The 27,702-nt window shown below is 51.9% G+C and overlaps 1 protein-coding gene across 6 annotated transcripts in view; it reads right to left on the reverse strand.

The window, feature by feature from the left end:
* The window catches only part of PCSK6 (proprotein convertase subtilisin/kexin type 6), a 190,256-nt gene that overhangs the window by 47,260 nt on the left and 115,294 nt on the right, over nt 1-27,702 (reverse strand). For 5 of the 6 annotated variants that reach the window (XM_060293713.1, XM_060293712.1, XM_030878382.2 and 2 more), the window contains exons 9-13: nt 26,539-26,639; nt 22,441-22,544; nt 20,549-20,666; nt 9,176-9,364; nt 5,315-5,451 (exon numbers count right to left, since the gene is read on the reverse strand). In XM_060293713.1, coding sequence (XP_060149696.1) covers nt 5,315-5,451; nt 9,176-9,364; nt 20,549-20,666; nt 22,441-22,544; nt 26,539-26,639 — 649 coding nt within the window. The remainder of the gene's footprint in view (nt 1-5,314; nt 5,452-9,175; nt 9,365-20,548; nt 20,667-22,440; nt 22,545-26,538; nt 26,640-27,702) is intronic. The other variant, XM_060293711.1, reaches the window with a different exon arrangement.

A 27,702-nucleotide genomic window follows, 5' to 3' on the forward strand; every position in this document is an offset into this window, starting at 1 on the left:
TGACAACCAGGGAGGGAACGACATGCCCGCTGGGACCCATCACAGCCTCGGCACCAACAGCATCTCGAAGGCCTGCACTTCTACTGGGCTTCGGGGTCTGTGTCAGGGGGAAACCCTGGTCTTCTGTGTCACCTTCGCAGGCTGAGGTCCCGCCAGGCTGACCTGCATGGTTCAGGGCCTGGCTGTCACAGTCCTTACTCTCTCCCTCCCGCCCCCATCTATGTGCAGAGATGCCGATGGAGCCAACGCAGACTTCGGCTGCGCTCGGGGAGGAGGTGCTAGGTAGCGCCTGAACGGCTGAGCGGGTGGCTGAACGGGCAGCCGAGACGGAGAGCCCGACCTCGTCCTGCCCGGGAAGCAGGCGTGTGTTTTGTCAACAGCCACTGGCCACCACTGTTTCCATAAGGCAGCCTCAGGAATGGTGTTTCTACAGGGTGGAGCTCAGACAAATGAACCCACCCCCGGGGCCACTGTAGGCGCGAGGAGACCCTCTGTGACAACAATGAAGGAAGGGTCCCCGCCCCCCCCCCCCCGAGTCCAGCAGGTCACAGAAGGTCAGAGCTAGAAGGTACCAGGGGGTGTGTATTCTGCACCGGTCTCAACCGGCCCAGGCCCAGATGCCACCCACACTCAGGGAGGGAGACGGCCTGTCTCAGGACTTAATTCGGGGTTGCCCCCTCCTCCACTAAGGCCGTGTCCTCTGCAGCAGGCAGAGCATCGGTCACGGGCTGATCACACCTGTCCTCGTTCGTTCACCAAACATCTTCTGTGTCCATCACCAGCCATGCAGCAGGAGGCACTGGGGACACAGCAGCCGTCGGAGGACCAGACTCCAGAGAGCAAATGTCAGCAGGACAAGGGCAGAGCCAGCACATGCGGTGCAGGCCAGAGGCGGGGAGTGGATGGGCAGGATGGGGTGGTGGGGAGGTGCACGGCACGCACTTCTGCACTGCACCGAAGCAGCCCCCAGCTCGGCATGTGCACCCGTGTGGAATCGTTACGGAAACAGGTTCCCTTCCGGTGCCCACATCCTGCAGGCAGAGGGTCACCCCACTCACCCCTGGGGGAGCCCGTCCACATGCGTGGCTTTCAAGACCCGCCATTTGCCCAAGGCACTGAAATGTGTGCACCCGGCCGCCAGGTCCACTTCTCTACTGGATACGTCACAGGCGCCCTCAAACTGAGCTCCTGACCCTCCCCCCAGCACCCACTCCCCCGCGATGTCCCAGATCTAGGAAATTGCACTCCTTCTCCCGACGCACAGGACAAACCTCCGGAGTCCTCAGGGACCCCTCTCCTCTCGGCACCCGCATCTGATGTGTCAGCACGTCCTCTTGACTCTACTTTAGGAACCAGCTGCTTTCAACACCTCCACTGCTACTCCCCCGCCCCAGTCAGGGTCACCTTCACCTCACACTGCAATGGCCTTCTAACTGCCCCCCCCCGCCTCTGCCCTCTCCCCACTCCAGCCACACTCAGTCACTCCGATCCAGCTGTCAGAGTGACCCTGTCCACATGGTGGTTCAGACCATGCCCCTCCTCTGCTCAGAATCCCTCCGGGGCGTCCCACCACCATCAGTCCTGACGACAGTCCACAAAGCTCGGCGCAATCTGGCCTTGCCGCGTCTCGGGCACCACCGGGCACACTGCATCACCACCTGCGTGTCGACAAAACCCCAGTGGGAGCGCTAGACGAGGAGGACCGGGGTCTCCTAGGCGCCTGCCTGCTCTGTGCCCACCCAGCCCCACAGTAGGCTGTCTGGAGCTGGGTCTGGAAGAGGAGTGGGGTCCGGACAGGCCAGAGAGCGCAGAGGAGCATCCAGGCCAGCAAGGCCCCTTCCAGGATGTGGACGTACCACACAGGCCACAGTCAGGAGAGCATCCAGCTCAGCTCCACGTCCCAGCCGAGGATGCTGAGGTCCAGAGAGGAGCCCTGACTTACTAAGTGCTGAGAAACATGAACACCCACCAGGTTCATCCCGCGCTTCCAACAGTCAAGCCGGCTGTGGTGTGTGGATGCACGGCCTTCACTGCTCCCCTGCACGAGTGGCTGGGGTGGTGCCGGCTGGCGCGGGGACTCTGCCTCTGCCCGTGGCGCAGGGGATGCAGCCGGCCTGACAAGCCGACCCTGGACCTTTAATAGGGCCGATGCACTCCGGGGCTTTTAAAGGACTAATTGAGGAGCGTCTAGTTTTAAAAGACGTCAATTTCAAGTGATTTAAAATGTTAAGTTTTTGTATTTTCAGAATTTGTTCCACTAATGTATTGCATAATAGTTATTATTTTAAAGGCAGAAAGAAAGTGATTTGGGGGGCGGGTAGGGGGACCTCGGAGATGACTTGATCACTTAAAGTCAATTTTTTTGCATAAAGCAAGTCAATGCTCCTCTCTTCTCCCTGATTAAAAAAAAAAAAATCCGTGAAACTGTTTTACAGAGAATCAGAAAAGAACCAGGGCAGAGGAAGGGTTTAGGGTCATCAAAAAGAAGAGCATGTCTGCAGAGAAGGCCACAGGGAACAGCTGATCAGAGAAAACAAACCTTGGGTAAAACTGTTCCACAGACAAGCCAGACTGGAGCACAGTCCCTGCACTCCACCAGGAACCCGACAGAGGGACTTCGGTAGAGCTCAGCACCTCGGTGGTGACTACAGGACAAGACATCACAGTTACCTGCTTTTCCTTCCTGGCGTATGTACCCTGTCACCTAGATCAATGCCTAGCCAGTAGCAGGCATTTAATAAAGATGGGTTCAACAGACGATTATTAGCTAAGAGTTATGAAAGGGAGCAGAAATTACCAGAGAAGTAAACAATCTGAAAACACTGAAAAAACCCTTCCATCTACAATAGCATCAAAAAGAATAAACTACTTAGGAACAAATATAACCAAGGAAGTAGACTGAAAACTACAAAATACTGCTGAAAGAAGCCCTAAATAAATGGAAAGACATCTGTGTCCACGGATGGGAAAACTTCATGATGTTAAGACAGCGATACTCTCCAAGTTGACCCACAGATTCAGCAAAATCTCTATCAAAATTCCAACTACCCTTTTTCCAGAAATTAACAAGCTGATCCTATAATTCATATGGAATTGCAAGGAACCCTGATTAGCCAAACCAATTTTGAAAAAGAAAAAGTCAGAGGACCCACATATCCCTGATTTCAAAACTTACTACAGGGCTTCCCTGGTGGCGCAGTGGTTGAGAGTCCACCTGCCGATGCAGGGGACACGGGTTCGTGCCCTGGTCCGGGAAGATCCCACATGCCGCGGAGCGGCTGGGCCCGTGAGCGATGGCCGCTGAGCCTGTGCGTCCGGAGCCTGTGCTCCGCAATGGGAGCAGTGAGAGGCCCACATACCGCAGAAAAACACAAACAAATGAAAAAACTTACTACAAACCTTCAGTAATCAAAACAGTGTGTTACTGACATAGGGAGAGACCTATGGACCAGTGGAATAGAGTTGGGAGTCCAGAAACAAGCTTATACATTTATGGCCAATTGATTTTAGACAAGGTGTCAAAACCATTCACTGGGGAAAGAACAGTCTTTGCAACAAATGGTGCTGGGACAACTGGACAGCCACGTGCAAATGAATGAATTTGGACTCTTACCTCACACTACATACAAAAACTAATTAAAAATGGATCCAAGTCCTAAACGTATAGAGCTAAAACTATAAAACTCTTAGAAGAAAACATAGGTTTCGGGACTTCCCTGGTGGTGCAGAGGTTAGGAATCCACCTGCCAATGCAGGGGACACGGGTTCGAGCCCTGGTCCGGGAAGATCCCCCATACTGCGGAGCAACTAAGCCCATGTGCCACAACTACGGATGCTGGAGTGCCTAGAGCTTATGCTCCGCAACAAAAGAAGCCACTGCAATGAGAAGCCCACACACCAAAACAAAAAGTAGCCCCCACTCTCTGCAACAAGAGAAAACCTGTGCGCACCAACGAAGACCCAATGCAGCCAAAAATAAATAAATTAATTAATTAAAAAAAAAACAAAACAGGGCTTCCCTGGTGGTGCAGTGGTTGAGAGTCCGCCTGCCGATGCAGGGGACGTGGGTTCGTGCGCCAGTCCGGGAGGATCCCACATGCCGCGAAGTGGCTGGGCCCCGTGAGCCATGGCCGCTGAGCCTGTGCGTCCAGAGCCTGTGCTCTGCTACGGGAGAGGCCACAACAGTGAGAGGCCCGCATACCGCAAAAAACACAAAAAAACAAAACTTTTGTGCACCAAAGGGCACTATCGATAAAGTGAAAGAAAAACCCACATAATGGAAGAAAAAGTTTGCAAATCATATTAACCGATAAGGGTCTAGTATCCAGAATATTTAAAGAACTCTTACTCAACTCTTGTTGTATGATTATAACTCAATAATAAAAGACAAACAATCTAATTTAAAAGTGGGCAAAAGACTTGAATAGACATGTCTCCAAAGAACATATAAAATGGCCAAGAAGCACATGAAAAGATGGTCAACATCACTAATCATAAGGGAAATGAAAATCAAAACCACAATGAGATACCACTTCTCATCCAGTAGGATGGTTATAATTTTAAAAAAGTGCTGGTAGAGAAATTAAAATCCTCACATCTTGCTGACAGAAATGTAAAATGGTCTGGCCACTGTGAAACAGTTCGGCAGTTCCTCAAAAAGTTAAACACAGTTACCATATGACCTAGCAATTACACTCCTAGGTATACAGCCAAAAGAACTGAAAACACATGTCCACACAGAAACGTGTGCACGGGTGTTCATAATAGCTATTAAGTAGAAACAACCCAGCTGTCCACCAACTGATGAATGACTAAACAAAATGTGGGAGAGTGTTTAGTCACATAAAGGAAAGAAGCACTGACACCTGCTATAGTACGGACGAACCTTGAAAACATCAAGCTAAATGAAAGAGGCCAGTCACAAAAGGTCATACGTTGTATCATTCCATTTATATGAAACGTCCAGAAGAGGCAAATCCAGAAACAGAAAATAGGTTGAGGAGTTGCTAAGGGCTGGGAGGGGTGGGGGAATGGGGCCGACTGTGTAATGGGTACTGGGATTTCCCTCTGGCGTGATGCCAAAGTTCTGGAATTAGATCGTGGTGACAGCTGCACAACACTGTGAAGGCACTGAAAGCCATGGAATTGTACACTTAACAACAATTTAAGCAGTGACATTTATATTATGTAAATTTTACCTCCAAGAAAAAAAAACAGCAAAGAATGATCCAGGTACTGTAGTTGAATAAAAGTCTAGAGTTAACAAAAGGATCGAAATACAAAAGTTCATGGGACTTTCCCAAGACCCACTGACCTTGTTTCTCTGGGTTGCGGACCTGGGATGGCATGTCCTGGATTTCCAGGGTCCATTCCCCCTCGGCCTTCTCTCCCCAGCAGTGCACGGTCATGAACTCCCAGTTTGTAAAGCCTTCGTTGGAATGATCCAGCAACCTGCAATCGGAAACGTGGGGTCAGGACACAGGGTCCCCAGAGGGATGGTGGCCGGGGTGACCAGCCCACCGAGGGCTCTCCTGCCTGGGAATTATGCCCAGGTGACTGCACAGCTGGCTGACGTGCCTCCCAGGGCAGAAGGGGCCTGGCCCGTGGCTGGCGTGAAGGTGCAGGAGACGCTGATGCCTTCAGGCCCTGGCTGTGCAGCACAGCCCTGCATGGCACCTTCACCTCCGTGACCTCACCGGGTCTCCAAACACTCTGAAAGGAAGGCAGTCAGGCTGCACAGGTGGCGCCAGCATAGGGCAGCGGCTGGGTCAGCGGTGGGCTCCTCCCCCAACCCCAATTCACAGACCAGAGGCCCCGGGAGTAGGCATCTACTGCAGGTCCCCCCTCCAGTGACTGGCTGAGATGGAATGCCCTCAAGGGCATTTTGACTCCTGTCCTGGGTTCTCTCCATCACCAACGAATGCCCCCATGTTCCACCCCAGGAGGCATCCTACAGAGCCTGTGACCCCCAGGTCCTGGATGGAGGCTGGGCCACACCATCCTTCCCCCAAAGCCGCAAGGTCATCACAAAGGAGGCCTTTCTAAAATGCTGGTTTATGGAACGAAGGAATCTTTCACATTTGTCTGAGAGCCAGCTCTTGTGGTTCTTCTCCAGAAGATACAAGCAAGAAAAAATGAACAACTACTCAAACTTGTGGGAAAGATGTTGTCCCTTAATCTCCAGGGCTTAGCAGGTTTCCACAGCTGCATTTGGGGGAGAGAACACAACAGGCCTGGTGGTTTTCCACTGCGGGCAGGAGGCACCCCTGGGCGCTCCTCCTATGGCCCGTGTCCCCTGCAGGTGCAAGAGCCCCCTCGGTCCTTCCAGACTGGAAGAAGGTCCTTCCTGTTGGACCTTCAGCCCCGGTCCATTTTCTCACGCTTGGTTCAGGTCGAAACAGGGAGCAACTCATGGACACCCTCCCTCTCCAGCACCCAGGGCCCCTCAGTCTCTGTAGAAGGAACAATTCTGGACTCTTCCTTCACAGCCTAATTTTCTATCTCTATTTTGGAATAACAATTTTTTAATGTAGAGGCTCTTTACTGTTCATCAGAAATTCAGATATATGTTTTGTGTGATGTCAGATTCAATTCTCAATTGGGGGTTCTCCAAACAGCCATTGTACAAAAATGTTCATCAAGGAAATGTGCTTTGCGTGGAGAACAGTGCGGGGAGGGGAAAATCTCTACTTTCTTCTAAGAAACCACAAGGGTCAAGGCTGATCTTCACACACGATGCCAGACTGAATCTAGGGCACTGGGGACGGAACAAAGACAAGCTCTTTCAAGGGCTGAGGTACTTAAGATGTCAGCTTACTCGGAGCAAAAAACACCTGGAAACCCGAAAAAAGCTTCTGAATTTAGCAAGATGTGAAATAAAGTAGAAGGTAATCGATCCCACACTTGATCTTAGCCAAAAGGCCGAGAAGCGACTGGGTCCTAAAACACAAATTCTTGGTATAATCACACAAACTGCCTTGGAAAAAACCAAATTCCCAAGACTCAGATGACGGCCCGGTGGCTCTGGACGGGTTGAGCATGCTTGATGGTGCTGGCTCAGCGTGACCCGGGGAGCGGGCAGCTGTGAACCAGGTGAGCTCAGCAGTGCCCGCTCTCTCATCCCAGGGGCTCCAACCCTGGGCCTGAGCAGAGGAATGGAAGTTAGGAAGGGATAACACAGAGCCGGGTGCTGGAAGGTTTCTGCTGACGGCTAGGCAGGTGTAAGCAGGATGGGAGCACAGCCAGCCCCTGAGCCAGGGACCATGCCAGCATTTCCACCTGTATCATCACATCTAGTTCTTATAATACTCTTAACTGTGAGGGAGGGGTCACAGGACGTTTCCAGAGTTGAGGAGTGGTGGCCAGCTCCCAGATGCCCCGCTGGGAGGTGAAGGAGCAGGTTGTGAGCTCAGGCCTCTGGGCTCCACAGCCCACGCCAGCCCTTCCTGGTCACTGCGGCCCCCACCCCAAGCCTCCTCGTGCTCAAGGTCAATGCAGGCCACCATTTGGAGTCTGCACCCAGCTCCTGCCTCAGATTCAAGGGTTGTCAACTTGGATGCCTCTAGGCATCTGGTCTGGAGCAAACGGGGATCCAGCGAGGTGACCTCATGAGAGCCTGGGCACGAGCGGCCCACACCTGGCCTCAGTGCTGGTGCAAGGACAGGGCCCTGCGGTGCTCTAGTGAGTATTTGCCCTGGAACGTGAGCCCAGTATTGGACAGCTTCCAATTTTTCAAGAAACACTAGAAATTTGGACTTTTAAAGGCAATCTCTAAAAGTTCTGATTAATAATAACAACTCTGGTTGCAAAACAGCACAAAGCTGTAGCTTGCCAGCCGGCACCCTCAAAATACTCGTGCCCAACGTGGCATCCCACGTGCAGAGGGTGGCCTGGGCCCACCTTCAGAGGGGAGATGCCACCTGTCACTCTTGTGCTGTGAGGGGGGAACCCAGCAGGGGCCAAGCTTGGTGCCCAAGCCCTGGGAGCTGATGAAGCCAGGGTCTGGTCCCCGGGTGTGTCCAGCGCACTGAGGACAAGCCCAGGGCTGGGCCCACAGTCTCCTGCCACAGAGAGACCGGGCTGCTGGGGAGGCGGGGGGGGCGGTGCCCAGGAGGACACAGCATACTCCCCTCTCTCTGATGGAGGCCGACTGCCTCTCTCTGTGTCATGCAGAGCAGCTGGGGACAGAGGGGCATCAAGAAAAAGGGCCCCTCTCCTGCCTGGTCCTGTCTGGAGGCTGTCACTCACCCCCATTTCTGAATCCTGCAGCCCCAAGAAAGGGCTGCAGTCCTGGGCAACGGACCCAAATGAGGCCAGGGGGCCCAGGTGCAGCACGCAGGCAGCGGGGGCTGCGGTCCAGCAGGCAGGGCAGTCTCAGGGTGCATCCTGAGGGGTACTGGGCACGACTGCCAGTTCCGTTTTTCAAGAGAAGCGGGAAATGCTGATTTGCCCGTGAAACCTTTTTTCTCCCTCTGCCTCGTAGCTGGAAGGAGCCGGAAAAGGAGGCCCAGGACCCTCTAGCCTCCCCCGAGCTCCCGATACCCCTTCACTCCGATGACCCGCAAGTCACATAAACGCAGCAAAGCGCTTCTTCTTGTCTCGAAGTCTGTCGAAGAAAGGACTCCACAGCCTTGCACAAACCGGGCACCACAAACTATGCACCGGGCTCCAAGAGTCCAGAGCCTCCCTCTCAGAGCATCTGCTCCACAGGGACCATCCTAGTGCATGGGCAAGACCTCCGCAGAGAGAGGCCTCCCAACACCTATGCGTCTGTCTCCCTCAGAGCCTCCTGCCCGTGCAGGCTCTACCCCAGGACACACAACAGTGCTCCTCTGACACACGTTCTCACTTAAAATGCAGAATGAATACGATAAAAATGATCTCCAGTGACCTCAGCAATGAAGTCATAGCCAGAATTCCATGCATTTCTCCACTAAGCAATGAAACCACCACAAACCTTTGTCACTACTTACTGCCTGAAACGGAGAGTTTCCCAGGGCAGCTTTGAAGGGCAGGTTGCAGAAGGCTATTTTTTCAGGTCTGTTGGGTCTACGTGTGAGTGTCTTCAAGAGGCAGAAACAGCTAGACCCCCAATGTGCCAGGTGCCTTACAGGGCCATGTGACCTTGAGGTGAGCCCGGCTCCTGCCCCGGCCCCCCAGGCCAGCCTAGATTTACCTCTTCGCCAAAAGCTGAGACTTGGTCCCTGAGGGAGAAATCAAGTGGATCTGCAGGTCTCCTCGGCGTGGGTGGGAGATGGTGATGCGGGCCACCACGTGCTCCAGGTAGCTCACACGCTGGTCCGAGTGGTCGGCACAGGCGGTGGTCAGGGCACTGGTCCTCAGCGTCTGCACCACGGGGATGCTCCTGGTGGAGGAGGGAGGGGCTTAGTACTTGGCACCTGAAGCCCTCAGTCGCACACGAGGGGGACGGATCCAGGCCTCCCGGCCGCAGCCCCTTGGTCTCACACTCAGAAGTGCCTGTCGGGGTTACATCACCTGCCCAGAAGAGGTTTATCATTCTGGAGTTTGCTTAGAGACATTTTTTTTTTTTTTGCTCAGAGACATTTAAAGAATGTCTTCTTGTGCAGACTCAGCTAACGTACCCATGGATCCGGCCCCTCGGTGCTCTAACCCTTTGGCCAGCTCATCTCCTCAACGCCTGGGGTCTGCAAGGCTTTAAAACCCCAGCACTTCTGTCTCAAAGACTGGCCTTGAAGATAGAAGTCGTGATGCTGAATGATAACAACAGCAAACATTTCCTGAGTTGCCTGCGTGCCGGACACCAGCCCCCGCTGTGAGAATTCACGAGGACCGACCCTTTTGATCCAGAGAGAGATCGAGGACCGTGCCCAAGGTCACAGAGCTACTGAGAGGCAGAGCTGGGGTTTGAGGCTCTGAGTCCCCAGAGATGCCCAGCTTGTGTGGACCCACACTCGTGTTCAAGATACTAGGAAAGAGGAGACAGACAAGGGACCCAGGGCCAGACCTGGCCTCTTGTGCTGAATGCACTGGTCGAGGCCACAGTGACTGGACAGGAGATGGTCTGCTCAGGACCGTCTGCTTGAAGGCTGGGGGCCCCTTCCTCCCCCGCCCCGTGAAGGGAATGGATGACAGTTCTCTGTACAAACTCAGGGGAGCTTTATCATCTGGGGTGGAATCTGAGGACAGGCACCAAGCCCCAGTCATTCAGGACTCAGTTCCACCAGGATTTTCTCACATGCTCCCCAGATGGAGCAGACAAGCCTGCACACGACGCTGCTGCAGAGCCCCAGCCAGGCCACCCTCTGAGTCTGCACCACCGCGGCTCACCCTAATGGTCTGTAAACTGAACAAAGGCCACCCTCCGCCCAGCAGCACAGGAATAATTCCCCGCCGCTTGGCTAGCGCTCTGTTTATTATGGGGAGCGCTTTTCCCATTATGCCCGACTTCCCTCTGGGGCAGCGTGGGCTCACTATCCAGGAATTACGTCGCTTGGTTCGACTGGGCCCGAGTCATAAAAAACAATCAAAACACTTATAAACAGTGATGTAATTCCCTCAGAGACTCTCTAAATATTTGAAAACATGATTTGCATACATCCTAAATTGATTTAGAGATGCTGATTTCTTCCACTGCCTTCTCCCAAGTTTCACTGTCTGTGTTTACAGGTCAGTGGGCCCCCCGCTGCGGGAGACTCAGAGCAGAAAAGAAAGCTCTGGAGAGTTCCAGCCCCACCGGGCACTCATGTATCTCCAGGTAAACTATTCCCGGCCCTCTTGCACTAAGAAGGCAGCGTGGGTGCTGGGGGGAGGGGACCCCTCCGTGTGAAGACCCACTAAACAACCCCATGCTCTCCTGGGCTGAAGAGCAAGATGGGGGTGAAACAGAAACAAAAGTCATAATGGGGCTTCCCTGGTGGTGCAGTGATTGAGAGTCTGCCTGCCGATGCAGGGGACACGGGTTCGTGCCCCGGTCCGGGAAGATCCCACATGCCGCAGAGCGGCTGGGCCCGTGAGCCATGGCCGCTGAGCCTGCGCGTCCGGAGCCTGTGCTCCGCAGCGGGAGAGGCCACAGCAGTGAGAGGCCCCCGTACCGCAAAAAAAAAAAAAAAAAAGTCATAATGAAGTTTTAAATTCTGTATCTACCCCCACTCCCAACCATTTGCCAATTAGGATGTGGAGCAATCACCCTGCTCTAGAAACAGACATGGGATCCCAGCCAGGAAACCTTAATCTTAGGGATGAGGTTCAGGCATTCAGAGAATACGAGCAGGAGAAAAAAGAGGGCGGCCCGACCCCCCTCACGGCCGCCTCCCTGGGCCCAGCCCTGGTGTGGACATCTAGAGGAAAGCGCAGTTCAGGGCATGTGACATCCTCAACAAGACTGTCAAAGTCTCTTGCAATCTGCTGTTTTTACTCTGGCTCAGGGACCCCAGCTGCCAGGCCCCTGAGGTCACAAAGGTTGGCCAGTCTGACGCACAGAAGTTGCAGGGTTTAGGTTAAACAATGCACAGAAACACAAACACAGATAAGTTGTACTTTAATCACCAAAAGTGATTTAGAGAGATCTTAAAGCTCCCAAGATAACCGAAAATGTTCCTCTGCTACTAAACTCCGAAATTGTTGTCTCTGCACAAAGCCATCTTCCCAGGACCTAGGGGAACCGAGCAGTAAAAGGTCCTATAAGACCTCCCTCCAGACCCAGTGATATTCAAGCTCTGGGGGCTGCCCTCCTTAGAAGAGGGCTCTGGGGACAGAGACGTGGCACCTCCTGCTGAGCCACACGTCAGACTTAATTATGGACCTTCCAGATGTTCCTTCATCCTAAGGGCCCTCAGCAGCTCCCTTCTGAGGGGGGAGGGCGACCAGCCCACAGGCTTCATAGTAACTTCCTGGTACCTCCCTCCAGTATTCTCTAGTACATAATACCATCTAATTGCTTGAAAATGCATAGAAACAAGTTCGCAGTTTACTAAATTCAAGGCGCTCACAATGCTTAGACTCTTATGGCATCAGTGACATTCAGAGCCAGAGGCAGAAATGTTTTCTAGTAAATCAAGTGGCTGGGAAAAGCAGGAGAAGGTGGGCCATGGGCAGAAGCTCTCTCCCTCCCCGCGTCTTTCTGCTCAAGCTGGGAAGCCACTACAGGTCAGCACACGCAGACCTCCTTTCACTGCACTTGGCTTAATTGCGTTCTGTACAAATTGAAGGTCTACAGCAACCCTGTGACAAGCAAGTCTGTCGGCGACACTTTTCCAAAAGCATCCGCTCACTTACTGTCACGTTTTGGTAATTCACACAATACTTCAAACACTTCAGTATTATTGTTAAAAGTTCTGGTGGTCTGTGATGAGTGATCTTTGATGTTACTATCGCAAAAAGATTATGACTCACTGAAGGCTCAGATCATGGTGAGCCTTTTTTGGCGATCAAGTATTTTCTATTAAGGTATGTACACTGTCTTTTTAAACATAATGCTGTTGCACACTTAACAGAGTACGGCACATTGGAAACATAACTTTTATATGCACTGGGAAACCAAAAAATTCATGTGACTCGTTTTATTGCAGTGGTCTGGTACTGAACCAACAATATCTCCAAGGTCTGCCTGTATTCCTCACTCCCACCTTGAAGACCTCTCCCAGCTCAGCTGCAAGGCCAGACCTGTGCCTTGGCCCTGAGCATCCCCAGGGTGACGCCACCTTTCCACGCGCAGGGCTGGGGCCAAGCGGGCAGTGCTCAGTTCCTCCCCTGACAGTCCTGAGGTCACGTGGAGCTGGAGACCCAGCAGAACCAGAAAGCAGCAGTGTCCTTCCCCCTGTGGTATTAGGCATCTGTCTGGGGGAGAAGAGGCTGCTGCAGAGCCGAGGACCATGACAACGGAGGGTCATCCATGAAGGTCAACCAGAAGGTCAACCAGGAAATCCCTGCACCGACCTTCTAAAGGGTCATGATTGGATGGAGAGGGGTTAATGGGCACAGACTTATTAGACTTAGGAAGGCAACATGGCCTGTGGGAGGGCCTGGGGCCATCTGTATGGGGACAGCAAGGAGGTTCTGAGTCACTTCCTGGGTCTATGTTCCAGGATGACCGTTTTGGGACAGAGGGTCATGAGAGTCTGAGGCAGCGATTCTGTGACTTTCTTACTCAGGTTAGTCCACATTTAGGATTTTCCTTAGATGAAATTACTTTTGATTATCAAACCACAGACGATCATTTAGGCTGCAAATAAAATTGAGCTGAAAAAAAAAAAAAGAGGCTAATCCAGTATATTAATTCGGACAGGGCTGCCCATGATTAATTGCTATAAGGTGTTTTAAACACAGTGTTTAAATTTATGGCACATGTTTCTCTTCTATGTGAAATGAAGGGGCTAAATCAGCTGACTTTAAACATTCCTTCCAATTCTAAGGTTCAATCTGATGGGGGTGGGGGGAGACAAGGAAATTACAGTCAATCCTCATTATCATGAGTCCATATTTGCAAATTCACCTACTCACTAAAATTTATTTATAACTTCAAATCAATACTTGTGGTGCGTTTGTGGTCATTTGCAGAGAGAGAGGCAGAATATGTGAACTGCCCAGTGTGTGTGTTCCCAGCTGAGGTCAAACAAGCTCATACTATAAACAAATGTCCTTCTTCTGGTCTACCGAGTGCCACGTTTTTCACATTTTTGTGCTTTCTGTTGGTGGTTTCACTGTTTAAAATGGCCCCAAGCACAGTGCTGCAGTGCTGGCTAGCATCCTAAGCACAGGAAGGCACTGATGTGCCTTGTGGAGAAAATCCATGTGTTGGTTCAGGCATCATCCAGGCCTGAGTTACAGTGCCGCCGACCATGGCTCATTGTCAAATAAGTCAACTATACATTTTAAAGTGTCTCTAGACAGAAACACATATAAAACAAGTTTCTGTATTGACCGGTTGACAAAAGTGTCGTGACCAGAGGCTCCCAGGAAGACGGTGCTGCATTCATGAAGTCAGCATTTGTAGTGACATCATAGAACACAACTACTGTGAACAATGAGAATCATGGTATCATTCAGCTTCAACTGCTTGTCTTAGAAGTAGGGAGCGCTCACAATGTGGGGGAAACAGGTTTTTTCTTTTTTTGGTTAATTATTTATTTATTTTTGGCTGCGTTGGGTCTTCGTTGTTGTGCGTGGGCTTTCTCTAGTTGTGGCGAGCAGGGGCTACATTTTGTTGCGGTGCGTGGACTTATCATTGAGGTGGCTAATCTTGTTGCAGGGCACAGGCTCTAGGCGTGTGGGCTTCAGTAGTTGTGGCGCGCAGGCTCAGTAGTTGTGGCGCACGGGCTTAGCTGCTCCGTGGCACGTGGGATCTTCGTGGACCAGGGCTCAAACCTGTGTTCCCTGCATTGGCAGGTGGATTCTTAACCACTGCTCCACCAGGGAAGCCTGGGGAAACAGGTTTGCATCAAAAAATAAGATAAGGGGACTTCCCTGGTGGTCCAGTGATTAAGATTTCACCTTCCAACGCAAGGGGTGCAGGTTTGATCCCTGGTCAGGGAGTTAAGATGCCTTGTGGCCAAAAAACCAAAACATAAGACAGAAGCAATATTGCAACAAGCTCAATAACTATTTTTTAAAAATGGTCCACATCAAAAAGTCTTAAAAAAAAAAAGCTAAGGAGGACAAGGGCTGCAGGAAAACAAACAGTTAACTAAAGGGATATGAGGAGACAGAACAAAGGTCAAGGGCCTGGGTACGGTCATCCCCAGCGCAGGACTGCAGAGCACCCCTTGAGTTTCCTCAAGGCACCCAGGCCCATGTAGGATGCCATGATGGAGGAAGCCAGGAGCAGCGGCCTCATACAGTAGCCGGCGGGCATGGATCAGATGCCCTGGAGAGGGGCTGGGAGGGCAGGGAACCTGCACAGTACAGAGCAGGAAAGAGGGGCTTCTAGCTGCCTGAAGAGCCGTGAGCCCCAGTTGTGTGCCACAGCCCCCCTGCAGAGCCCTGGAGTCGGGCCGGCATGGGTCCAGCCACACAGGTGCTCCGGGCCAGCCCAGCTGACCTGCTGCACGACTGACACCAGGGCCCGGCCCCTTGGGTGGTGGCAGCTGACTGAGACTGCAGGAGCCTGCAGGTAGCCAAGGCCAAGGTGCCTTCCCGTCTCAGTGCCAGCGTGCCCCGTAGCCGGGATGCAGAGGGATGGAGGGAACGTGTCCTGGGGGACGTGGTTCCATCCTGCCTGAGCTCCTGGGATGCGCTCCTGCCCAGAGGGACACGTTTCCCTGTCTTCCCTCCTGAGTAGAAGGACCAGGCCACCTTAGTGTGAGCTTCAGAAAACGGTGTTCATTGGCATTAAATGCAGGCGTCCTGGTGAGGACTGTGGCCACACCTGCCAGTTCTGCGTGAGGTCGTGTGGGTTCTGAGCCAGGGGCCTGGGTGCCCGTGGTCACAACGAAGAGCACTGACACCCCTCTACCCTCGCCTGCCCCTCGGCCCTAACGGGGCTGTCCTCCCCTGGGGTACATCCTGTTCAGGGAGCCGGTCCCCACGGCCATGACCCGAGGAGTCACAGGGCCACCCTCTCTGCAGATCCTGCCCGGGACCCAGCCTGTGCTCAGACATGAGCGTGGCACCCGCTGTGCCCTGGGGGACCACTCGGGCCCTGCTGGCGTCCCTCAGCTGGCCTGCTCTGTCCGGCACCACGCCGCACCCTAGAGTCAGGCTCAGGCCAAGAGGAGCAGAAAGGCCCGCAGCACAGCAGGAGAGAGGCTGTGATGGGCGGGGGCTGGGGGCTGCCATCACAGACCCGTCGGGGGAAGCTGTACTCGCTCACTTCTGCAGGAAGGCCACGCGGACACCCCTACTCTGAATGCTGTACATCTAGGCACTGGGGGTGGGGGATTTAGCCCGTCTCGCCTGAGACACAGTAAGAAGTCCCTGGGGTCGTGGAGGTGGTCAGGGAGCCGCCAGGAGAGAGGGGCCTGCAGGGGTGGGCGCGGCGAGGAACGAGAGGGGCCAGGCCCCCCGACTCCGAGGCGCTGCCAGATCTCCCTGGGCCATCTCTTCACAGCCTGTCACCGACCCCACCCCGGAACAGGCCGTGGTGTCTGACCCACCTCTCAGGCACCCACGGGGAAAGCACAGCCTATGCAGCTTTCAGCGAGTGCTGCGTGTCGGTGCAGCAGGAGGGGAAATCCCTTGAACTCGCCGGGCACGTCTGCGATAGAGAACGGCTTGTTACGGGCCTTACAGATGACACCCGTGAAAATGTGCGCTGAGCCCGACTCTCTGCTGTGACATTCAAACACACGTGGAAGACGTTCTTGCCTGGTCTTGGGCACAGATGGTTTTGAATCTCCTCAGAACTTTTGTCAATTCCAGGAGGGTAAAGAGGATCATGACCAGTGCCATCTGCCTGTGCAGAATTATTTGGAAGTCTGTGGGTGTCGGATAGAGGAGGATAAAGTGAACACTTTTATAGCCTTTCTGAAAAAGTGAAGAAGAAAATCAAGCTTAGTATAATTCCCGTGAATGAAAACGAGGCCCAGCTTTTAAGTATCTTATTTGACTCGCAGGATTTTCTAGCCGGCACTTCCCTCGCATCTTTAAAAACCCAGGCTACAGCGACACGGTCTATGACATCCATGTCTCCTAACTTCGCGCTGGAAAGACAGCCAGAGTCCTCCAAAGCAAAGAGGACTTACGTACTCGTCTTCAGCTTCAGCAGGTTTGGAAGATTACCATCCTGACAGCCCGTGGTTTAGTGCGGCTTGTCTTTTATTAAAGAACTCACCCACCACACAAAATATACGTCAAAACTAAAAGCTCTGAATATTTAGGTTTATCTACAGAGCAGACCACCTATTTCTAGATGTTCAAGAATTAACTGTGCACTAACCACATGCTGTTTACTGTTCTGGCATTTCATGAAACCAGACTGCATGTGATGTCCTTGTATAACAACGCTGCTTGTAAATACGTGGGTGAATGTGATGGACGGCAATTATCAGGCCCTCACTGTGAGCCAGGCATTGTTCTGAGCACTCCCCGTATATTCACTCATTCAAAACCCTCAACCAGGGTGTGAGGTTTGGGAGCTGTTTTACATCCCCACGTCACAGAAGAAGAAACTGAGGCTCAAAGTTGTTAAGAAGGATGTCAGTGCTCTTCATTCCTGCCCTGCACGTGACCATGGACACCCAGGCCCCCTGGCTCAGACGTCACCGCAGAACTGGCAGGTGTGGCCACAGTCCTTGCCAGGACGCCTGCACTTAATAGCAAGGAACACTGTTCTCTGAAGGTCACAGTAGGGTGGCCTGGTCCTTATATTCAGGAGGGAAGACAGGGAAACGTGTCCCATGGGTACATGGGTCCGCAAAGGGCGGCCAAAGAGGCCCCCTCCCCCCTTCCTCCCTCCCTCTCTCTGTGCTCTTCTCCACAGGAAGCACTGAAGCCAGGTCTGGGACATTCACGGCATCCTAAGATTCCACAATGAGAAGGAAAACCAGAAAGAGGCCAAGACAGTGGACAGCCGTCTTCGGGGACCCCCAGATCAAGAAACATCTGCAGAGAGGGAGCAGGGAGAGGCAGAGGGAGAAGCAGGCGTGCGGGAAGACTTCCTTTTCATCTTTAAGCTAAACGGTCCCAGCAGCTTAGGCAAAGCTACACAAGAACCCTGATGAAGGAAACCAGCCATAAGCACTGGGGGTGCTCAGCAGCTCTGGCTCAAGCGACCCTGGCAGGCAGGCTGCAGCTCTGCCGGGAGATGAGGCTATCAGGGCTAAGCACGTATCTCCCTTCCACGTGGGAGCACCTGGCTGTCTGTCTCTCTCTCGGCCCTTATGTCCTTGGGAACAACTGAATGTGCAGTTGAGGTTTGGGACAGCAGATTGGCTGAATATTCCAGAGAGTCTGAAACTGCTAAACGTAAAGATGATTTTCCCTTAGAAACAGCAGTGCGATTCTTCCCGTCTGCTGGAATTTGCGGGGACCTTGCCTCAAAGGACAGGAACAATGTCACACTGTGTAGTATGGCTGCGCCCCTCAACCCATGCTGTCTAGACTTCGTGTACCAGCACATAAAAAACAAAATAAAATAAAAATAAAAACAACCCTTCGCCACCTAGGCACCACTCTCCCATCTTAAAACTATTTCTGGCAGCAGAAGAATGCTTCATTCAGGAGCTGCCCCAACGGGGAGGCCAGTGGAAAGGAAGGGCTGCAGCCTGGACGCGGCAGGGCAGAGGGCAGCCTCGCGGGTGGGACCCAGCCCCCGAGTCCAGCACCACCTAACCTGGAGCTTGAGTGCCTGTGTGCCAGGGGTCTTCCAAATAACCAAGCAAAAGAATGCAAAAGGCCTCTTAATCTCAGAAAACCTTCCACTTTCTCCTGAGTTTGACAGTCTAAGGCTCCCCAGAGAAAACGACGCTTTCAAATGTCAAGGCTGAGACTCGCCTGCTGGCCTACCAGCTCCTCAGGCCTTGGAGGGATAACCCGGCAGTCAGTCTTCACAATTAGCAGCAGGAGGGAAATGCAATTTTTTCAAAAGATCCTTCTGTGGCTATTCATCCAAAAAATACTTTCTGAATTTCTACTGTATGCAAGGCATCAGCAAGAAACACTTTTCTCAACATTTTATAGCAGAAGGGCATACTATAAGAGGTAGATGCCTTTAAGAAAGGGGTGAGCTCAAAGAGAATGATCTATCTTTGTTGATAAAGCAAGAATCCCTTTTAATCACCCCATCATTTCTTTTTCTTTTCAAACACACATTTTCCAAAGGTAATAAACAGTTATAAAGAGAAAGAAATGCATTCCATTCTTCATCGATTTTAAAGCCTAGAGTAACACCATTCTGAAAAGGATACAATGGACAGCGGCAACAGCAGAATTCAGGAGAGTAATCTGATCTCCTCTCCTAACGGAATAGGATTCTTGCTATTTTATTTACTTTACAGTTGATTTTTTTGGCCATGCGACGCAGCATGCGGGATGTTAATTCCCCAACCAGGGACTGAACTTGTGCCCCCTGCAGTGGAAGCGGGGAGTCCTAACCACTGGACTGCCAGGGAATTCCGTACAGATTTTTTTTAAAACTACCATGTCCCAGAAATCCCACTACTGGGCATATACCCTGAGAAAACCATAATTCAGAAAGACTCATGTACCAAAATGTTCACTGTAGCACTATTTACAGTAGCCAGGACATGGAAACAGCCTAAGTGTCCATTGACAGATGAACGGATAAAGAAGACATGGCACATATATACAATGGAATATTACTCAGCCATAAAAAGAAATGAAATCGAATTATCTGTAGTGAGGTGGATGGACCTAAAGTCTGTCATACAAAGTGAAGTAACTTAGAAAGAGAAAAACAAATACTATATGCTAACACATATATATGGATCCCCCCCACCGCCCAAAAAAAAAGGGTTCTGATGAACCTAGGGGCAGGACAGGAATAAAGACACAGACATAGAGAATGGACTTGAGGGCTTCCCTGGTGGCACAGTGGTTGAGAGTCCGCCTGCCGATGCAGGGAACGTGGGTTCGTGCCCCGGTCCGGGAAGATCCCACATGCCGTGGAGCGGCTGGGCCCGTGAGCCATGGCCACTGAGCCTGCGCGTCCGGAGCCTGTGCCCCATAACGGGAGAGGCCACAACAGTGAGAGGCCCGCGTACCGCAAAAAAAAAAAAAAAGAGAATGGACTTGAGGACACAGGGTGGGGGAAGGGTAAGCTGGGACGAAGTGAGAGAGTGGCATGGACATATATACACTACCAAATGTAAAATAGATAGCTAGTGGGAAGCAGCTGCATAGCACAGGGAGATCAGCTCGGTGCTTTGTAACCACCTAGAGGGGTGGGATAGGGAGGGTGGGAGGGAGACGCAAGAGGGAGGGGATAGGGGGATATATGTATACATATAGCTGATTCACTTTGCTCTACAGCAGAAACTAACACAACATTGTAAAGCAATTATACTCCAATAAAGATGTTAAAAAAAAATCCCAGTGTTTACACCTTAAGCTTATCTGAGTCCAGATAAAAGCGACACCGTGCTGCTGTGCACTCTGGATACTAAACCCTCTCCTGCCACAGAGAAGAAGCCGGGGCTGCCACCCTGGTCCAGGACCAATGGGGTCTCACTGCGGACTCTCGGGGCCGGTGGAGCTGCCAGAGCTATGGCTCCAGCCTCTAGGAGGCCGCTTGGCGCTGCTGCCCATCGCCCCCAGCCAGCAGGGCAGCTCCCAGGTCTGGGTGGCTCTGCTAAATATTACGGCTAAGAAGTTCCAATCCTAGGCTGGGGTTCAGGCTGAGGGATGGACGCCTCAGAATGGAGCAATTGACAAAAGGGGAAACTACAATGACAGCAAAAGGCCTCAAAACAGTACTGGATTAAGAATCGATTCCTTTCCCTGCTTCACAATCCACAAGAAAAAATGCAGACATGTTTACAGACGCACTGCACGCACCCACACACGCATGTCCTCACCGATGTGCACAGGAATGCGTGTGTGAACACCTATCTCCCCCATCCCCGAAATACTTTCCAGCAGAGTCCAAAGGACACACCGGAAGAACCGAGCTCACCTGGGCCTCTTGTCTGTGACAGCGACACAGCTGTGCTGCAGGGGCACCGCAGTCCACTTCTTGGCCTCCATGACGAGGGCGTCCGCGTCTACCAAGCCAAATCCATAGAGGTGGCTAACTGAAAAGACAGGGCCTTCAGACCCAGCTCCCCACTGCCACCACCGTCCGGGGACAGGCCACCTGTGTCCCTCCAGGGCTGCAGGGCCCCTGCCAGCGCCTGAGAGCCCCGGGCCACAGCACCCGTCCTTCTGAGGACACTCCCAGCTGCTTTACTCTCCCAACTCTTTCAGGTCAGGAGCGAGGGGCAGAAAATACGTCCCATTTTGGTGCAAAATAAAGGAAGTGTTGAGAGGGCCTAGTACTTTCTTTTTGTAAGATGAGGGCGAGTTTCTTTATATTAAAGGGACTTCCTGGGCTTCCCTGGTGGTGCAGTGGTTGGGAGTCCGCCTGCCGATGCAGGGGACATGGGTTCGTGCCCCGGTCCGGGAGGATTCCACATGCCGCGGAGTGGCTGGGCCCGTGAGCCATGGCCGCTGAGCCTGCGCGTCCGGAGCCTGTGCTCCGCAGCGGGAGAGGCCATAGCAGTGAGAGGCCCGCCTACCGCAAAAAAAAAAAAAAAAAAAAAAAAAAAAAGGGACTTCCTGGCATCTGTGCTCCCCGAATTTTGAGCCGGACATGAAAAGCAAAACATGCGACACCTTAGTTCACGCAACCACGACGTGCAATAAGCACAATAAAACAAGGCTCTGCTCATCTCTTCTGCCATTTGCTCTCCCTGCTGAATTTCTAGGGCATTCAGGGAGAGCAGCATCACCCAGCACACAGGCTGGCCCAAGCTGGTGTTTAATTTGGCCAACGCAGGAGAGTTTCAGAGTTGAATTTAAGAGGCAAGGTCAAGAACTAGATACAATCTCTTTTCCTATTTAATTAGGCCAAAATCGCAATGTAGGTCAGCTCTTGTTGCAGCACGCCACTACCACAGACATTCCTGCAACACAAGGATGCATCAGGCCTAATCAATGGCCTCCTTATTAAAAGGAATGTCCCTCGGAACTTAGGGTAACAATGCTTGACCTGTATTTTTCAGAGTAGTATCAGGCTTGGTGTCGAAATAGCGGGACCTGAGCTAAAGAAAAGGAAAAAACGTCCTCCCTAACATACCATGGCTGAATGTAAATCTTTTTCAAGTATCTCTGGTAAGAAGCAAGACAAACAAAGCCAGTGGCACAGTCCTATAATAACCTGCTCAAGAGGCTCCAAATATCTGGGTCACAAGCCTGGACTGTGGGTTGATTTCATGGTACCTGGGTCTGTCCCAGGCTATGATGGGGACAGAGCCCTTTTAAAACACAAGGGCTTGCTGACAGAAGTTTTATAGTTAGAAAGTAACTTATATAACTATCTCAATGTCCTCCTTGTACAGGTCAGGAAACTGAGGGATAGTTTCAAAATTGTAGAGCTACCCAGGGCTGAGAATGCAAGTTGTCCTTAGGTGGCACATAAGCAAACATCATGTATCTTAATAATTATGGATTTGTTTTAATGTGCATTAGAAAAAACGTAACTACACATCAAACCCATGATTAACTAGATGTAACAGAGCTTCCTTTTAAAATATACTTCTCTGTGTAAAAAAAAAAAAAAAAATAGGCAAGCCCATTTAAAGAGAACCATGAAGTCCATACTGGTACAGGTGGCCCCTGACGTGGCAGAAGTCGGGAGGCTTAGCAAGCCCAGAACTTGAGTGACCTTATTAAACTCCTGGATTTCTACCTTTCATTCTTGTGACACATACTTAATGTTATTTGGGGGTTCTTTTTGAGAAATTCATGTCCCCGCCATACAGGCTCCAGGAGGTCAGGACCCACCCAGCCCCGGAGTCTTGGCCGCACCTTTATGACCAGCACCGTTCACCTTCCAGTCGTTGGCTTTGAGGTGGGCCGGCCTGGACGTCTTCACCAGCAGGTGCTGGACGTCCCTCCAGGTCAGCTGGCTGCTGCAATGACACAAGGACAGACGGCTGTACTCATGTGGGTCTGTAAGGCGGCCACAAGGCCCATCAGAGGTGGGGCGTTGGGAGCCGGCCTCGTGCCTGGACTTGAGGAAGGCTCCGCAGGCTCCCCTCCTTGTCAAGGGTCAACGTCACAACCTCTTTGTAAAGAACGGTTTCTAGTCATCAAACCCTAAGATAAGATAGTACAATGGGTGACCAAAAACCCACAGTGTTAAAGCCTAGCCTTGCTACCACGATCCACCTGAGTCTGTATGAGGCTCTATGGCAAACTCTGGCCCCGGGGAGAGGACAGCCTTACGTATCAGCACGTGTTGGGACAATCTGGACTAGTCTTTACCATGTGAGTGAGCATTCCGTGGGCCGGGGCACGCCCAGCCATCACCTACTCAGACACCATGTCCAGGACCACTGCCCACACACTAGAATTTGAGATTTTAGTAATTCTACATTAACAATATATTCATTTTGGTGCAGAGTAGAAACATTTCATTAAAAGAACACTTGCCCACGATTAAAAATGCAGAGATGAGATACCTTGGACACTAAGATACATCTGCTTGCCTTTTCAACACTCCTCAAAACAGGATCCACCTGACAATGATGCTCTCAGAACCCTGCTCTGTCCACAGCACTAGGACCGCAACACAGACAAGAATGGGAGCTCCCTGGGGACTTCCCTGGCAGTCCAGTGGTTAAGACTCCGTGCTTCCACTGCAGGGGGCATGGATTCGATCCTTGGTTGGGGAACTAAGATCCTGCAGGCCACATAGCACAGCCAAAAAAAAAAAAAAACAGCGGGAGCTCCCTGGACGTAGCCTTCGCCACCTCTTCTTAAATAGCACCTGCCCTGGTCAGTCCTCACAGGCATCTTTCCAACTGCCCACTCTTTGTGTGTGTGTCTGCAAATATATGTAACATAAAATGTACCATCTCAACCGTTTTTAAGCGTACAGTTCAGCGCCATTAAACACATTCACCGTGTTATGCAGCCGTCACCACCGTGCATCTCCAGAACGTGATCATCTTAACCCACTGAACCTCTGCCCCCATCACTCACTCACTCCCTATCCCTCCCCCAGGCCCCTGGCCAGGCCATCCTACTTTCTGTCTCTATGGATTTGATGACTCCAGGTGCCTCACAGAAGTGGAGTCCCAAGGTATCTGTCGTTCTGTGACTGGCTTAGTTCACTCAGCATAATGTCCTCCAGGTTCGTCCACGTTGCTGCAGGGGTCAGAACCTCCTTCCTTCTCAAGGCCGAATGACATTCCATAGACCACATTCATCTACTGATGGACATCTGGGTTGCTTCCACCTTCTGCTATTGTGAGTAATGCTGCTGTGAACATGGCTGTATAAATATCTCTTCGAGTCTCTGCTCTCCGTCCTTTTGGGTGCACACTCACAAGTGGAATTGTTAAATTATATGGTAATTCTTTGTTTCATTTTTTGAGGAGCCATCACATTGTTTTTCACAGCAGCTGCACTATTTTACTTTCCCAACAAATGCTTTGCCTGCTTTAGTACTAGAAGCTCACCTGTGGCTTGAGTCCTGGGGGGCCTGTGTACTCCTCCTCCCTGGGGTCTCCTGCTCTCTGGGCTCTAGCCCGGGCTTCCCCTGATTTCTCCACCACGTTCTTGACACTGTGCTGGTCCCCGGCCAGTCAGTGGCCTCCTGGCTGCCTATCTCAACTGTTCCCATCAGTACAGTTTCCAGACCTTTTCTTGGCACAAGCTGACTTGCTATCCTCCCCTTATCCACTGCCCTTCTGAGGACCACAGCCAGCCTCACTGTTAGAGGAGGATTTGAGGCCCCGAGTGGCCCACGGCCTTGCCCTCTGGTGGAGAGGCGCACGCATAGGCTTTGGATTCCAGACGGCAGATGTGCCTGCCGCCCTTTCCCCTGTTTGGCCGGGTTCGTCACCCCTCACATCTGCAGGGTCCACCCAGGATGGAGAAAGCCAGCCCCCCGGGAGCTCAGCACAGATGCCAGGAAGCCTGGGCTTCAGAGCTGACACAGAAAGGGTTTAGAAAGGGAGGATGTGAGAAACCATCTTACTAGGAGAAACTCCATTTCATTTTTGATGATAGTACTGAAATCACATATATAGTTGTATGAAAACATGTCTAAGAAATGGTGTTTAAAATGTTTTTTTAAGTGAAGAAGGGATTGCTAGGCCTTGGGGGTGGTTCTCACACATAAGGCTCTTCCTTCATCCTTGTCACATGCTGCCTGCAGGCCTCCTGCACCCCCGAGAGCTTCTCCCCCCAGGTGACCTGGCTTTGCCCGGCCTCCTTCCACAGCAAAATTGCTGCACACGTGAGCAGCTGTCCAGATACTACCCCGGCCTCCAAAGCCCCTCAGCTGAGGCCGGCAGTGCCCCTGGTTACACCAAGTTCCTTCCTGGACCAACCCTATGTGTTTAAATGCTCTAAGTGGACGCTGTTTCCAATGACGTGTGCTTGACCTACCACCTGTAAAATTCTGAGGATGAGCTAAAACGATGAGGCAGTGATCGGGGAATTCATGAGTCCACAGGCCAAGTTTAATGGGACAATCCGGCACAAAGCGGGGTCTGTTTTCTATTTAGTTTCAACTAACAAAACTCCTTCCATGTTTCCAATAAGGAAGGAAAGAAAATATAAAACAACTAATCACCAAGTATATGAAGGCAACTTCCCACACAAGCAACTATTTAGCATTTTTAAAATGAGCCTCAGGACACAGAAGCTATCATTTTGGCCTGAAAATCAAAGATATTTAGCTCTTTCTTTGTGAAATGGGTAGCATTTGAGTTTTACGCTCTTTCGCCTGATGCAAATCAACGAGCAAACATACATAATTAGAAGGACTGCAGCAACCCAAATATAACTGCTGAATCATTTAAAATCTCACCTGCGGCAAATGACTCCTTCAAAGGGCTGGGCTGTTCTGAGCCAGTTTTGATATTTAAACTAAAATCTGTTTTTGATCCCATGACTGTATGTGTAGTAGACTCTCTTCTTCTGAACCTTCCACCCATTGACAACTCTAGGGCTTTCATTCAGCTTAAAGCAGATAAAACATCACCACCGTATTGTCAACTTATGAACTACAGTTGACAAAGGACAGCTGTATCAGCCTAAAGTGTGGTCTGGGGGTGCGGTGCAGGCTTGGGGCACCGCCCCCCCCGGCTCCCTGTGCTCCTACGAAGGGCAGGAGACTGTGAGCTTGAAAACGGGAGAGAAGGGAAGAAGCCACTCATGCCCATTAAGGAGAAATCCTGACGTGAACCTGGAGGACACTATGCTGAGTGAAGTGAGGCAGACACAGAAGGACAAACACTGTGTGATCCCACAAATTTGAAGTCCGAGAGGAGTCAGGTTCATAAAGACAGAAACTAGAACGGTGGTTGGCAGGAGCTGGTTGAGGGGGAAATGGGGAGTGTTATGGGCTGCATTGCGCGTCCCTTCCCCAAAATCACACGTTGAGGCCCTGACCCCCAGGACCTCAGACGTGACTGCATTTGGAGATGGGCGTCTGTAATTAAGGTGAAATGGGGTCATTAGGGTGGGCCCTGATCCAACGTGACTGGTGTCCTTACAGAAGGATCTAAACACACACACACAGAGGCCACGTGAGGACACGGGGAGAAGGTGACCACTGACACGTCGAGGAGAGAGGCCTCAGAGGGAAACAGCCTTGCCGACACCGCGATTTTAGACCTCTAGCCTCCAGAACTGTGAGATCGTACATTTCTGTTGTTTAAGCCCAAGCAGACCACACAGGAAGCTATCTGACGGGTACAGGGCTTCAGTCTGGGCAGACGAAAATGTTCTGCAGATGGCTGGCGGCAACGGTCACTCAACAGTGAATGTGCTTAACGAGCATCACCCTTAAAATGGTGTGTAAAACATAAATTTTACGTTATGTGTATTTTACCACAATAAACACTTTTTTAAAAAAAGGAAAAGGAGGGAAGGTAGGTGGGAACTTACTTTGCTTCCAGCGCCAAGGCGATGATGCCGGCCACCATGGGGGCTGAAACAGAGGTCCCGGTGTGGCCATCGGTGCAGCGCTGGCGCAGATCCGTGGTCACCTGGGCAGGGGCAGCAAGCAGCCGGGTCAGAGGCTGCTCAGGACACTGCCCCTGGGCAGGCGTGACCTTAGCCCCAGGGATGCAAGAGGTGCTATGCAGACACACCTTGGCAACGGAGGCTTCCGCGTGTCTGGCACCCCCTGCAGCAACATGGTGATGGCGGGCTAGGAACAGGGGGTTAAGGCCACAGCCCCCCGCCACTGCAGATGCAGTCCGAGACTCAACAGAGAGACAGAATGAAACAGAGGGGCCTCCACGCCAAGACCCCCTGCCAGGGCCCCCATCAACAACCCCCAAGTCACTCCAGACTTCAGAGCAGGGAAACACGTGCTGGTGTCGTCTGGCCCAGAGCGTCTCTGCCGTGAGCCAGAGATCGGCCATTGGTCAGAGAAGGCCACAGAGCACTCTCTCCACCAGGACGTCCTCCCAGGTAGCTGACAGTGTCCCAGAGCACCCAGTTCTGTCTGCAGCAGGAGCTACACCTGTGTCCCTCGGTGACGGGGGTGGGCACTGATTCTGGGCCTCACCACAGTCCAGCCTGACTGCACCTTCCCTTTGAACTGAAACGGAGAAGCACGCGTGGGTACAGCTGGGAGACGCCTGTTGTGCTGGATGGGACACTGGCCCTAGTGTGACTCCCATGCATTTTGCAGGTAGAACTAAGGCTGCTAACCAGCTGAACTTAAGTCGGGGATGTAATTACAGGGCCCTTAAAAGTCTGTCAGAGAGATGAGGCTTAGGAGGGACCTGACCCTCCCTGCTGGCTTTGAAGAGGGCGCTGGGGGGACAAAAGCCAGGAACATGGGTGGCCCGCAGAAGCTGGGAACAGCCCTCGGCAGCCAGCCCACACGGAAACAGGAGCTCAGTCCTATAACCACCAGGAACTAAGTTCTGTGAACACCCTGGATGAACAGTGAATGGATTCTCCCTCTAGCCTCTGGAAAGGAACACAGCCCGGCCAACACCTGGACATCAGCCTCGTGAGACCCAGTGGAGGCTGCAGCACTTCTGGCCCACAGAGCTGTGAGATGACACAGCTGTGCTGTTTCCAGCTGCGAAGTTT

The sequence above is a fragment of the Globicephala melas genome, chromosome 2, assembly GCF_963455315.2.
Source record: "Globicephala melas chromosome 2, mGloMel1.2, whole genome shotgun sequence".
Taxonomy (NCBI): Eukaryota; Metazoa; Chordata; class Mammalia; order Artiodactyla; family Delphinidae; genus Globicephala; species Globicephala melas.